The sequence below is a fragment of the Tenrec ecaudatus genome, chromosome 1, assembly GCF_050624435.1.
Source record: "Tenrec ecaudatus isolate mTenEca1 chromosome 1, mTenEca1.hap1, whole genome shotgun sequence".
NCBI lineage: Eukaryota > Metazoa > Chordata > Mammalia > Afrosoricida > Tenrecidae > Tenrec > Tenrec ecaudatus.
Genome location: NC_134530.1, coordinates 179,029,523 through 179,044,849, shown reverse-complemented (window position 1 = coordinate 179,044,849; position 15,327 = coordinate 179,029,523). Strand labels below are relative to the sequence as shown.

The 15,327-nt window shown below is 38.1% G+C and overlaps 1 protein-coding gene across 2 annotated transcripts in view; it reads right to left on the bottom strand.

Moving 5' to 3' along the window:
* MAEL (maelstrom spermatogenic transposon silencer) overlaps nt 1-15,327 on the bottom strand; it is a 60,727-nt gene that overhangs the window by 36,527 nt on the left and 8,873 nt on the right. For both annotated transcript variants that reach the window (XM_075540462.1, XM_075540463.1), the window contains 3 exons: nt 9,142-9,266; nt 7,633-7,687; nt 7,389-7,530 (listed from right to left, as the gene is read on the bottom strand). In XM_075540462.1, the coding sequence (XP_075396577.1) occupies nt 7,389-7,530; nt 7,633-7,687; nt 9,142-9,266 (322 nt within the window). The remainder of the gene's footprint in view (nt 1-7,388; nt 7,531-7,632; nt 7,688-9,141; nt 9,267-15,327) is intronic.

Here is a 15,327-nt window from a genome sequence, read left to right as displayed (position 1 = left end):
AATAATAATACTACCTAAAGCAGCCTATAGATACAATTCAATCACCAATTCAAATCCCAAATAAATTCTTTAGGAAAATGAAAAACTAATTACAAATTTCATATGGACAGGCAAAAGATGCAGGATATGTAAAGAACTTCTTAAGAAGAACCAAGTGGAGGCCAAGCACTACCTGACCTAAAATCTACTACATAGCCTAAGTAGTCAAAACACAGCCTGATCCTGGTACAAGAGACACGTAGACCAATGGATCAGAACAGAAAATCCAAACATAAATGCATCAGCCTATAGGCATCTAATCTTTGTCAAAGGAAGTAGAAATATCCAAAGCTTCTTCAACAAAGGGTGTTGGACAAATGATCTACATATGCTGAAGAATGAAACAAGACCCTTACTTTTCCCCAGGCACAAAAACGAACTGACTGTGATTGCACAACTCATTTTAACGGCAATTTAACCACAGGGGGTGTGGGGGGGTCTTCTAAAACTGATATGATGATTGTATAATTCTTGATATGATTGAATGAACGATTAAATTGTATAATATGCAATTTATGTGTCAATAAAACTTGGGGAAAAAACAGAGACCCACCATGCACCAGAGCTGACTAGATAACCACCTCAGTGTTGTGAAAGGCACACAACGTTAAAATGGCTCTTGCGAGGGATACAGTTGAACTCACTAACCATACTTGAGGGCAACTCTGCCTGTCTGCCTCTCTTTTTTTTTCTCTCTAGGATCTAACACTCTCTTGGTTCATTATAAATGTTGAACAAATGAATGAGTGCAATGGTTGGATTTTATGTTGACTTGATGTACCTATGGGGCACATCCTTGGGGGTGTGATCATTTTATAAGAGAAACACAGAATTTATCTCTTGGCCCCTCTTTGTCTTCCTGCTTGACTGGGTCCTATGACCCACAGCCAGGGCCAGTAGCCCGTGTGGTTTGTCAACTCTGAGCTGCAACACCATGTCATGTATCTGCAGATGCTAGGTTCAGGTAACTTTGCACTCAAAAGCCTGTGATCTTCCAGGTTTCTACTTTGCTTTCTTGCTTTATCCAGTGGCAGCTACATGAGTCTGAAACTCTCCAGCTAGCATTTGGCCCATAGACTTGAGCTGGCCTGGGCTGGCCTTTCTTTTTTTTTTTTAAATAACAATTTAAATTTTGTCAGGTATTATTTAACATTTTTCATGTTTTAAAATATTTTTAAAAAACAATTTATTAGGGGCTCATACAACTCTTATCACAGTCCATACATATACATACATCAATTGTATAAAGCATATCTGTACATTCTTTTCCCTAATCATTTTTTTTCTCCTTTCTTTTTTTACATTTTATTAGGGACTCATACAACTTTTTTTTTCTTTTTTAATTGGCTTTCTAATTTTTATTATTTTTTTAACAATTTATTGAGGCTCATACAACTCTTATCACAATCCATACATATACACACATCAATTGTATAAAGCACATCCATACATTCCCTGCCCCAATCATTCTCAAAGCATTTGCTCTCCACTTAAGCCCTTTGCATCAGGTCCTCTTTTTTTTCCCCTCCCTTCCCGCTCTCCCCTCCCTCATGTGCCCTTGGTGATTTATACATCGTTATTTTGTCATATCTTGCTCTATCCGGAGTCTCCCTTCCCCCCCTTCTCTGCCGTCCCTCTCCCAGGGAGGAGGTCACATGTGGATCCTTGTAATCAGTTCCCCCTTTCCAACCCACTCACCCTCCACTCTCCCAGCATCGCCCCTCACACCCTTGGTCCTGAAGGTATCATCCACCCTGGATTCCCTGTGCCTCCAGCGCTCATATGTACCAGTGTACAACCTCTGCCCCTATCCAACGCTGCAAGGTAGAATTCGGATCATGGTAGTTGGGGGGAGGAAGCATCCAGGACCTGGGGGAAAGCTGTGTTCTTCATCGGTACTACCTCGCACCCTGATTGACCCATCTCCTCTCCTAAACCCCTCTATGAGGGGATCTCCATTGGCTGACGCTTGGGCCTTGGGTCTCCACTCTGCACTTCCCCCTTCATTCAATATGGTATGTATATATATATATATATATATATATATATATATATATACACACACACACATATACATATACACACATATCCTTTTTTTGCATTTATGGAGGTCTAGACAAAGACATGTACATGCAAATATATATAGGAGGATGGGGAAATAGATCTATGTGTCTATATTTATAGGTTAAGTATTAAGGTGGCGGAAGGACCTTGGGCCTCTACTCAAACACTCCCTCAATGCATGAATACTTTCTTTTATTAAATTGGAACTCTATGATGCTCACTCTCCCGACACAACGGCTGGAGCCAAAGTGGGTGAACAAGTAAATGTGGTGAAGAAAGCTGATGGTGCCCGGCTATCAAAAGAGATAGTGACTGGGGTCTTAAAGGCTTGAAGATAAAAAAGCGGTCATCTAGCTCAGAAGCAACAAAGTCCACATGGAAGAACACACCAGCCTGTGTGATCGAGTGGTCCTGAAGGGATCAGTTATCAGGCATCAAAGAACAAAAAATCATATCATTAGCTGCACACCTCCATGATAGGATCGCTGAAGACAAATGGGGGCATAAGCAAATGTGGTGAAGAAAGCTGATAGTGCCCGGCTATCAAAAGAGATAGTGTCTAGGGTCTTAAAGGCTTGAAGGTGAACAAGCGGCCATCTAGCTCAGAAGCTAAAAAGCCCACATGAAAGAAGCACACCAGCCAGTGCGATCACGAGGTGCCTAAGGGACCAGGTTTTAAAACTTTTATAACAATCTAGCTTTGTCTAGTTTTATCATTGTTAATTAACTGTATGAAACATTCAGTAAAATAAAAATCTCTAACCCAAGAAAACTTGAAAAGATGCTAGCGACAACCATGTCATACAAATTTAATCTTATTCTAATAATGAAAATAATTTACTTTAAGAAACTTTAAAATAAAAATTACTCTTAATTTCCTTCTCTATTTCTTCAAGGAAAGTTGATTGATTAAATTTTACCCATTAACATTTTCCCTAAATCATGTTAAGAGAATAAAAAAACTCATGTGACAAGGTTTTAACCATTTACTTCAGGTTTCTGTTTTAGTCTATATTAATATCTCTAAAATACTGATAACCAGGTTATTCCCATCCTAACTCGTGGTCATAGGGAATCACTAGAGGCTTATTATTCGCTCTGTCGATCCTGCAAATGCATTTTGGGCTTCCACTGTCATCCAAGCCTTCGGCAAACCAGAGTTAACAGTTTTAAGCTCTGATACCCTTCCCTCCTTCAGATTTCAACCGTGTCCTTTACAATCCTTGGATCACAGGTGTTAGTGAGCTTCCTCCATGTGGGCTTACTTGATGTCTTACTTAGATTGTTGCTTGTTTGAAAACAAGTCTTTAAGATCCCAGGCATTATTCTTTCTGATAGCTAGGCACCATCCAATATAAAGTTCTTTCTAATACAAAAAAGAAATAAAGTAAAACTATAAATTAACGATAGATCTGACATATATTTAGAACATTCCACCTGACAGAATAATATACATTATTCTCCATTGCACAAGAATGATTATATAGGATACATCACGTTAGGTTACAAAACAAGTCTCCATAAGTTTTAAGATTCAAAAGACCAAAGTCCTCACAACTAAGCCAATAGTAATATGACAAAGGAGAAAAAGTTTAAGTTGTCAGGGATTTCATTCTGCTTGGAGCCATAATCAATGCTCATGGAAACAGCAGTAAAGAGATCAAAAAACATGTTGCATTAGATAAATCTGCTGCAAAAGACCTCTTCAGAGGTCTTGAAAACGATGTTACCTTGAGCATTAAAGTGCGCTGGACCCAAGCCATTGCATTTCAATTGCCTAATGCATGTGAAAGTTCATCACTGAATAAGGTAAACAAAAGAAGAATCGGTGCATTTGAATTGTGGTGGTGGAGACAAGTATTCAACGTACCATGGACTGCCTTTCTCTAAGAAGTACAGCCAGAGTGCATATTAGAGACAAGGGTGCCAAGATTTCTTCTTACATATTTTGCACATGTTGTCTGGAGAGACCAGTCCCTGGAGAAGGATGTCACGTTTGGTGAATTAAAGGAACAGCAAAGAAGAAGGCCCTCAATGACATGGCCTGCCACAGTGGCTGTCTGTATCAATGAGCTAAAGCACAGGAAGAATCGTGAAGACGGCGCAGTACCTCAGGGTTTTATGTTGGAACTGACTCAATGGCATCTAATAACAGCAGAGCCAAAATAGCTTTTTTTTAAAAGTTTTTTTTAACTATACCCAGCATTTTGACTATATACAAACTAAAACAGAACTGTAAGAAAACTATGTATTATTTTTAATGTGCTTGTTCTTCACAGTGGTATCAACTCTGAAACTACTTTAGATATATTCTGGGATTGAACAAACAAAATGATTGAAATCCAGGTTTCTCACATTCAGAGAAGCCAAATAAAAATACAGAAAAGTGAAAGACAAGAGAACTCAATGGTGTTAGATTGGAATTGAAGATTTTGTATGACTGCTTAGTGAAATATAGACAGAAAAGTGAGAGCTGACTAGAAATAAGTGTGGAATGTGTATGCACATGTGCGTACACATAAAAACACGTACGCATTCGCGCCCCTCTTAGATCTACCCACTAAGGAGAACTAGAATCTTTGATACTCTCAAGAAATATACATACCTATAAGTCAAAATGGACTCCCGGGCTATTGAGTTATTTTTGTTCTGTTGTACATTTGGTCCCAATGAGTTGGAGCCAAGTTGACAACGATGTCAACATTGAACGTTTAAGAACCAGAGTTCCATGAAGAAAAGACTAGTCCAAGACAGGAACAGAAAAAGTACAAAATTACCTACAACACAACTAGTGTTTAGGTGCACAGTAAGGTACTGGGTTGCAAAATATAAGGTCAGCAGTTCAAATCCACAGCCATCCCATGGAAAAATGATGAGAATGCCTGTTCCTGTAAAGATTTATAGTCCTAGAATGCCAAAAGAGCAATTTTGCTTTATCTTACAGGGTTGCTGAGTTGAAACTAACTAAACATGGATGGATTTGATTGGGGTTTTGCATTGGACCTATTTAGAATAATCTGTACATAAAAATAAAAAATGATAAACAAACCCATTGCCATCAAGTCAATTCTGACTCATAGCAACTCTAGGGGTCAGAGTAGAAGAGCTCCATGGGATTTTCAAGCCTGTAAATCTTTACAGAATCAGACAGATCTTTTTTGAGTAAAGTGGCTGGGGGGTTCAAACTACTAACCTTTCAGTTAGTAGTTAAGCATTTAACCACTGACCCACTGTGGCAGTTACATAATTTCATATCAACTTGAAGATATAGAATAGTGTAGGGGTGGTGTTCAACTTATCAGGTCACAACCTGATGGTGCTTCCTGTGGGTGTGGCCTTATCATAAGGAGAGTCTGAGATCCTCCCCTTTTCTTTCTGTCTTCACCTTCCTGCTGGCAGATCCTGGTTGCTAAGAGCCCTGGAGATGCTTCCACCACCATTGGATCCACAGGACTTTGCACCCACTGGCCAGTGAGTGAGATTCCTGCATTCTGCATCATTCCATGTGGCTTCATGATTCTCAAGAGGGACTTATGGGCTAGTATAGGACTTACGGACTTGAGTTGGATTATGTTTTCTCAATATACAACTACTTCTTGATATAAAGCGCTTTCTTAAATATATATCCAGGGCTTTCTTAAACATGTATCAATGTCACTGGATTTGTTTCTTTAGTCAACCTGGCCTAACACAGTCACCAAGGCTTCTAAGAGCAGTATTAGATTATAAATTATTGAAACAGAATAGGAATGCATGAGTCCATAGTCATATAAATGAAATATAAAATAGCAGAAAAGAAAAAGTTCTCCCTTACTACAGATTTCCAGCTAATAAGTATAGAAGAAAAGATTAGAGAATCACAAGTTGACAAGCAATAAGTGAGTCATATAAAAATCATTAATGGATGCAAAAATTACTAAGTGGAAATTTGGGAACTGAATTATCTAACTCATCTCAAAGTATCTCTCCACATGGTAATTATTTTCAGGAAAAAAGCAGTAATCTTCAACAGAGAAGTTACTCTGGTAGACCTTAAGTTAAGCAAGTGATCAAAACAATCACCATTATAGTGGGATCATTATCTTCAGATATGATGAACCCAAAAGACACAAAACCACTTTTGTGGTATTCCTGCCACAAATGCATCTCATTCTAAGTATGGGACAATTAAAAATGGATATCTTGAAGATAACTGGTCTGTATGGTATACTTCATAATTGTTAAACTCATGAAACTTCTTTATGAAAATAAGGAGCTGCTCTAGGTTAAAGGAGACGTAATAAGTAAATGTATATATGATCCTGAATTGGACCAGAAATGTTTTGCTTTGAAAGACATATTTTGGACAACTAGCAAATATGAACATGGTCTTCAGATTAGATAATAGTAATGTCTTCATTCTGATAACTTCACTACGACACGTCTATGCTCTTGATCTTAGGAAGCACTAACAACATGACTGCAATTTATATTAACTTGCCAGAGAAAATTATGTATATATTCAAAACAAAATGACCAAAAATTGTATCAAAAGATTGATAATTGAGATACTGACAGATGTGTTACTGAAATTTTTACATGAGACGGAAGTTACGTCAAAATGAAAATTAAGTATTTTTGTCAATTTATTTCACTTATACTTTCCTTTTATACAAAGAACTTCAAATCATTTGTAGAAAACTTCCATTATCTTTTAACTCCATTTTCCCACTAACTGTTAATTCCCCTAGTATAGGGACCCCTGGTGGCACAGTGGTTATAGGTTGGGCTGCTAACCACAAGGGCAGCAATTCAAACCTACCATCTCCTGGGGAGAAAGACTTGAATTTCTATTCAAGCGAAGACTTATAGTCTCAGAAACCCAAAGTGTTAGAATTGCTCTGTCTTTTTGAATTGTTATGAGTCAGAATTGACTCTATGACAGTGAGTGGGAGTGTGTAGATAAAAGAATTCTATATAGTAACTAAATCAATCCAAACATACTCTTCCATTAGTATAAAAATTCTGAGGGAAAAGAATATATTGTTTACGTGTATTTGGCTTTTGTCATTTTATTTTTCATTCGTTTTTGATGGCACACAAAATCGTGTATCTTAAAATGAATGGATCTTGAATTCAAGGAAACACAATGCTTCCAAGGCTTTATAAGAACACATGCCCCTAAAAGAGACATAGACAAGTCATTAGTTTCTCTTGAGTCAATTCTGATTCATGGTGACCCATGTGAATATACAATTAGTACGAATATATTTTCTCAGTTCAGAAGAGTCACCAAGTATAAATACCTTGTGTTGCTAGAATAATCCCACATGGCCACATCTAGGAGGCTCCGAACCCAGGTCTTAGAAGGCTCCTTGAGGAATTTTTCTTGGTAGATTCCCACTACTAGGTCCTCCACAGTAAGTAGGTTCAGATCATGCCTGATTTCTTCCATTGGTAAATGGAAAAACATAATTAGTGACTTTAGGTACTTAGAATATGTACATCAAAGTGGACAAAAATACAGACATTATAATGCACTTTTCTTACCTGATGTCTTCGCCATATGCTTCAGGCACCAGTTGACTCTGGGTCTATCATCAGACTGGAAAAGATGCGGGGGGAGGGAATATTTTGACTTTCTACTTTTCACATTAGTACAGGGTTGGGAGAGTCTTGAAGGGCTTGTGACAATGAAATCAAGGATTAGTTTTTAAAAGGAATGGTATACATGAATACAAGACTACTGCTATTAACAGCCACTTAAATTTGTCTGTTAGTAATGTTAACATACTTTATGAAAAGCAAGTGAGACATAGAATGAGCAAATAAAGAAACCAATGTCCAGAAAACGATAAAGCTATCAGTTTACAATTATACTATTAAGAAGGTAAAAAAACCAAATGTTTGAACTCTAGAAAACTTCACATATAATCAAGAACAAATATACTCTCTGTAAAATTACAAAATCGGAGGCAAGAAATTGCTATGAATACAATTTTCAATAAAAGATAATCATGCATATAAAGACAGGCATATTGACTATAAAATCCATTCTTCAGGGTAAAAGATAATGGAAAAAATTCCAGAAGATGTAACTCAAAAACATGCTATCTTTGAAAGTGGAAATAAATTCAGATTTCCTAGCCTCCAAAATCTCTCCAAAACCAGAGAAAGTGATCATATTTAATTACAGTGCTACTTCAGTTGTCAAAGGGATCCACACTTGAACTTTCCACTACTTGAACAGCAAAGTTCAAAAAAAAAAAATCTGCTTGGCGTTTCTAACTTTGCTCAGTAGTTGAATCAAAAATCCAACTTGTAAAAACCTGTACAGGTTGATATTGAGACTAAACACATCTTAGCACATACACAAAGGGGTAGCACACAGCGTAAGTGCTGCTCTCGCTCAGACAACAGATAGCGCTTGTATTAGTGCACTGTCAGTGCTGTTTGGTGCTTTATATGCATAAGGTATGGTAACCACAGCTCCAAAAAAAGTTAGTGATACCAGCAGTAACGCTAAGAGGAAAATTGAGAGCGATAGAGTTAAATAAGTCATTGTGAAATTTGAATCAGGTTGTTGCTTGTTGATTTGGCTGCTGAATACAGTATGTCTAAGTTGACACTGTCAACATTTTTGAAGGGAAAAATATGAAAGCTGATAATGTAACAAAAAATACGGAACTGTTAACCACAAACAATGAACCCAGACCATCAGAGAAGTTGAAAAGTTATTGCTAATATGGATAAATCAGAAACTCCTCGATGGCAAAGGCATATCCAAGACAGTGGCATGTGAGGCTAAAGGCCTCCCACAGTGACGTAAAGTCCTGGAAAAGCGAACTGACTGTGCTTAACTTTGGGATCTCAGAAAAATATGTTCATGTCTCAAACTTTTTGGTTTTCAAACAAACTTGGAATGAGTTGAGTTCTATAAGAGAGGTATCACTGTGTATTCCAAGTAAGCCCGAATAAGCATGCTTTAACCCACAAAGCTAACACAGAGGCAAAAGTGTTTTCTGGATACTTTACAGAAAAATTTTAAGCTGAAATTACCTTGCAATAGATAGGCGGCCAGTTCCCTGGGTTTGGATGAATGAAGCTATACAGGTTTTTTAACACCGTTGCATGGTCATGCCCAGATTCAAAGTTTGAAATAGGAATCTTGTGGCTAGAATCACCTGGAGGAAAGAGTTCAAAATGTGACCAGGACAGTATTATGGGGTAGGTATTTTGGGGGTGGGGGAGGGAGTACAGGAAAAGGGTAAAAGGTAAGTCATAGTTAAGCATCTGCACTTAGCCTGGTATGACTGGATACTTTACATGTTCTACCCCATAATCATATAGCCAACCCGAGCAAGGTGGTATACACATTAAAAGCAACTAACAAGGAAGCACAGAAATGTATACAAAGTTAATAGGCTTGTGAGCAGTGGACTCAGGGCTCAAATTCAGGTTTGAGTGACCAACCCTACAGTACTTTCACCATTACCGTGAATCTTACTATATAGTCTAGAAAGCCAAATAATACTGACTGCTTTTAAAATGGCTGTATGATCAAGATTTCTACTTCATAAAAAAATGAGACTGGGTAATTGAGACGAAACCTCCCAAGACAAAGAAACACGCCTATATTATCATGGGCACACACAGTAGTGAGGAATTACTGGGTCAAGATGAGAGTGTAGAAATCTAGATAAGCAAGAATAACTTAGGGGGGAATTTCTCTCCTGGAGCTACCTTTTACCCCCAGAAGAGGAAGCAGAATGGCTGTGAAATCTAATTTTTGACAGTTTGGGGGCCTGAACTGTCAGTGACCTAGGTTTCCTGGGAAAGCATACCTCTCTGAAAGATAGGGATCATTACCGACCTCAAATTCCAGTCACTTTAAACATTGAATATGAATAGGCAGGTACACAAAGAAACAAACCAAAATAAAGGCAATAAAGACCCACAGGGTCTCCAGGTACTAAAGTTATTACACAGAGATTTTAAGTGAAAATGTTTATTAATTATAGATTCTGAGGAAGAATTGTAAATAAAAACTACACATGGAGTGAAAATTTACACCTTTGATAACAGACTAGAGAAAGGCTGAATAAATGTGAGATTTCTGCTTGAAAACACGGCAGAAATGAAACATGGGTAAGGAACGATCAGCCCAGATCCTGGCTGAATCTGGCATTTGGGGAAGTGTTTCCCATTAGGGAATTTGGCAATTCTGGAAGAGATTTAAGAGGCTAAAAAAAACGAGCTAAACTGACAAGATAATCAGACCTACAGAGAACAGTTTATAGTCCATTGTCATCTGGCTTCTACTGTTTATGCAAAAAAACTGAGTTTTATAGCTGATTCTTTGGTGGTAATCTGTTTACTGTCCCCTCTTCTCCCATTTTTTAGTTAGTGCCAACTAGTGCCCTAATTTTTCTTAATGCCTGAAATTATATTAAAGTAATATGAGATGGTTTAGTGCCCCCAGCTTTCTGCCAAAGCAATCACAAACCTTCTTTGAAAAAGATTAACAAGTTCTTGAATACTCAAAAATAACAAAATATGACAATATGAGGAGATTGGAAAATTTAATTGAACACATTCAGTGAAATAAGTCTTTTTAGTATTAGAACTACTATATATATGTTTGAACTGAAAAGAACAAAAATTAAGAACTCAATAGATGGATTTACAAATGATTTGACACAAGTAATCAGATTTAGAGTTTTGGCAGAAGAAAATTTCCAGAATAAAGAATCTAAATTATGAAAAGTAAATAATATAAGGGCTTGAATGGGACACAGTGAAAGATTCTATTTTATTATACATTTGATTGGAATCTTAAAGGAAGAGGAATAGAAAAGAAGATATTAAAAGAAAAAGTGTTAATTTTCCAAAACTAATGAAAGATATCAAGTACTACCACCTCAAGAACAATGAATTACAAATAAAACCATACCTAGGCACATGAAAGAAAAGCTGCTGGAGGAAACAAAAATAACCAAAAAGAATAAAACTAGCAAGGAAAATAAAACAACAGCCAAGGCAGCAACAAAGATACAAAACTTATAGTTAAGTTTTCAAAGGTCTTGACATGATGGAATGAACTATTGAATTGTGTGATATGGATTAGGTGCCAATAAAAATGTAAAAGAAAAGTTTTCAAAGGAATAATGCCAAAAGAAAACTGAATTGTTTAATATGCTAAGCAAAAATAACTGCCAGCCTAGAATCCTAATCCAGGGAAAATCTTTCAAGAATAAAAATAAAAATTTTTAGACAAAACAGGTTTTTATAACTAGCAGTGCCTTTGCCAAGGGAAATGAGAAAAACTAAATTCAACTGGAACTTCAGATGCTTACCTCCTACTTCCTATTACGCCCATTGCTTTCCTATAGCAGTTAACATACTTACGTATGATTTACTTTTGTCCTTTCCCTCCATAGGAATATAAATTCTACAAATGCAGGGACAGCTGAGCTTTTGTCAACATCTACATGGTAGACGCATAAAAATATGCTAAGAATGTGGCATATGCTTACATATTTCCTTCTATGGCTTTCTCTATTCCTAAGGTGAGGAATCCTGATAGTGTAGTGGGTCTTCAATAAGGCTGCTAACCACAAAAAAGTAGATTGAAACCATCAGCCACTGCTCAGGAGAAAGATCAGACTTTCTACTCCTGTGAAAATTTATAGTCTCAGAAAGGTGCAGGGGCAGTTCTACAAGGTTGCTGTGCAAAACAATCAATTCAAAGACACTGATTTTGTCTTGTCTTTTTTTTTTAACCCCAAGATTATAAAAATTAATTTAGTGCATTTCTGTTACTGTTCTCTTTCACATATAGCCCTTCAATCCATCTGAAATTTATTTATGTATGGTAAGAAAGGTCTAGCTTTTACTTTAAATGGATCTCCAAACTGGCCATACACTAATTCCCCATTTTCCATCGATTGAAATGGCACTTTTATAAGTTTATGATTGATCCCTAGACTGTATTGTTATTCCCATTTATCTGTTCTCATACCCATACTACACTGCTTTTAATTAGTACAGCTTTAAATGGGTCTGATAGTCAAGTTACCTCTCCAATTCCCATTAGTTCTCAAGCATTTGAGTACTTTGCCATGTTCTTTTCTAAAATACTCCAAACCAGAACAACTAGAACTAATGCACAACTCCAATGGGTAGAAATAGAATTACTCTACTGAGTTAATTATTGCTATGTAAATATTTTTTAAATAAATCCTTTTATTGGGGTTCATACAATTCTTATCACAATCCATACATACATCGAGTAAAGCACCCTTATACATTCGTTGCCCTCGTCATTTTCAAAATTCGCCTTCCACTTGGGTTCCTGGAATCAGCTCATTTTCCTTTTTTTCCCGCCCCCTCCCTCCTCGCTCCCCACTCCCCCATGAACCCTTAATAAGTTTATAAATTATTATTTTACCTTATCTTACACTGCCCGGCGTCTCCCTCACCCACCTTCCTGTTGCCCATCCCCCAGAGAGGAGGTTACAGGTAGATCCCCGAGATCTGTTCTCCCTTTCTACACCCCCTTCCCTCCTGGTGTTGCCACTCCCACTGCTGGTCCTGAGGGGTTCATCCATCCTAGATTCCCTGTTTCCAGATCCCTACTGCACCGCTGTGCATCCTCTCCTCTGGTCTTACCAGGTCCGCAAGGCAGAATTGGGATCATGATAATTGGCGGGGAAGAAGCGTTCAAGAACTAGAGGAAGGTTTTGAGTTTCATTGTTGCTACACTGAACCCTGAGTAACTCATCTCCTCCCACTACCCCTCTGCAAGGGATGTCCAGTTGTCTACAGATGGGCACCAGGCCCCTATCATGCACTCCCCTCATTCACGGTGATGTGATTTTTTTACCTTCAGACTATAAAACTTCGGATGGAAGGTTCTACTAGTTTACTATGGAAATACCCAGTAAACTAATAAAGCAAGACCCTATGTACCAATTTTTCGAGCTTCAAAAAATTGGTTCCCGCAGACCTAGTAGCTTGGTGAACCAGAAAGCTTGACGGTTTAATTCAATCTGTTCCTTGAAAAGTGTCTCATTATAAAAGTGTCTACAAAATATCAGAGTGGACACTGCTCAACTGATGGCAAAATAACTAATAACAAAATGAAAGACAAGATTAGCATGCTTAAACAGGAATACCCAAATCCTAAACAAAACAACAGCAGAGCAAACCCAACAATTTAGGAGAAGCACTATGATGTTAGATTTGTTCCCAGAATGCAATAAATCACCATACAAATCACTACAATAATCTGAGATGCAGGCAGAAGACACACTAAAATTCAAAATTGATACTTTCCTAGAATTTTATTGATAAAGAGCAAACATCAGCCAACAAAAAGAGGAAAAAATATAAAGAATCTACAAGAGACAGTATGCTCACTGTAAAAACATTAAAAACTAGAGGAACTAGCGTATACATTATAAGCAAATTTTAAAGATAGGGCATTTATTATAAACTTTTTGTAGAACTTCTCTACAAAACAAAATAAACAAACAACATAAAAACCATTACTAAATAAAGTAAACAGAAGCCGCGTCTCTGTTTGAAGTAGGGGAGAAGGGTGTGTTAGTCTGGGTACTTTAGAGAAACAAATTCACAGAAACTCATGTATAAGAGTTTTATATAAAAGTTAAGTGCACATCAAGAAAACATCCCAGCCCAGTGCTTCCCAAGTCCACAAGTCCAACATTAACCCATATGTCCAACACCAATTCACAAAGTCCTCCTCCATCTCACAAAAGACATAATGATGCCGACTGCAGGAGGAAAGCCAAGTCACTGAATGTGTAAGCATCTCAGAGCTTGCAGGGGTCTCTACACGGCTGTTCCAGCACCCAGAACTGCATCAGGGGAGGTGCATGTGGCTTCTCCTCAGGGATGTCTCACAGGAAGTGAGCCTTGTCAGTTGAAGCACTCTGGTCCGACCATCAGAAAACAAAAAGACCCAAGAACTCGAAAGGCAAGGCTCACCTAGCCATTTCTCTCTCCGCCCTTCAATTAACCCCACATCTTTATCAGCCAGGTTGGCACAATAAACTAACTCAATCCACCCCTTGCCCACTTGGCACCTGGGTATTCTTTAGCCTCACAATTGCAACTAAGTAACACCTACACCTTAACCCTATAATCCTGTGAATATGTTCCCCCATCTATTAAAGTTTGTAAGCCAACCACTTCTTGCTTTAATCCTCCCAATTATGGGTATCCAATTTATATACTGCCCATTTACATCAACCCAGTGCTCTGAGGAGAGATCATATTTTCCGACATGAAGAAATCTCCATTCCAGTTGGAACCTTGTGAAGTCTGCATCCATAAGCAAAGTCAAATCCGGACAGGCCCTATCCATAAAGTTAGCAACAATATGCACCAGTTCACAGGCTCAAAAATCTCTTTATCTGGTCAGGTTCTGGTCAACTCAATGTGGGCTGCCTCACTCACCCTCCACAGGGTGCCCATTGGTCGCCTTGCCGTTAGACCATGGGCTCTCACCAATACTCAACAAGCCTACCCCACTTGTGCTAGGTCACAAACTTTAGGCCAGTCAAACCGCTCTCATCTTTTTTCCTGTAAACCAAGTCCACAGGTGTCTGTGGCCAAACTCAACCCGTCTCTCTATTGCTGCATTTCTCCCACTTCCACTCAACAAGTAGATCCAGGTGGTCACCTAGCAAACATTTCAGCCTGCTCTCAGGCTCCCTTTAACATTCAGTCCTAGAGGGGAGTTTTCTTCATGGTTTCAGATTTTTTTTCCAGTTTCTGATGAAGACCATTGGTTCCTAGGTACTCCAAGCACTGCGTGGGGCATATCTTTTAAAAACTTTCTTTGCAGGCATAACCTAAACCCATCTAAAGCTCAAATTTCCATTTTCTTATTTCCAATATTTCCCCCAGAAAACAACCAAGTAAACAGTATGGCTTTATCTGACCTCTGGCTAGACAAAGAAGAAAAACTACCATGAGGGAGAGGTCAAACAAACAACTACTCTCCATCTTATGATTTGTTTCTCCAGTACCCCACTGCCAAGGTACCATATTGTTAGTCTGTATAATTTAGAGAAACAAGTGTACATTAAAAAAGCATCCCAACCCAGTGCTGTCCAAGCCCGTAAGTCCTACATTAACCCATATGTCTGACACTGATCTATAAAGTCCTCCTCCATCTCACAAAACACACAATGGTGCCGACTGTAGGAGGAAAGC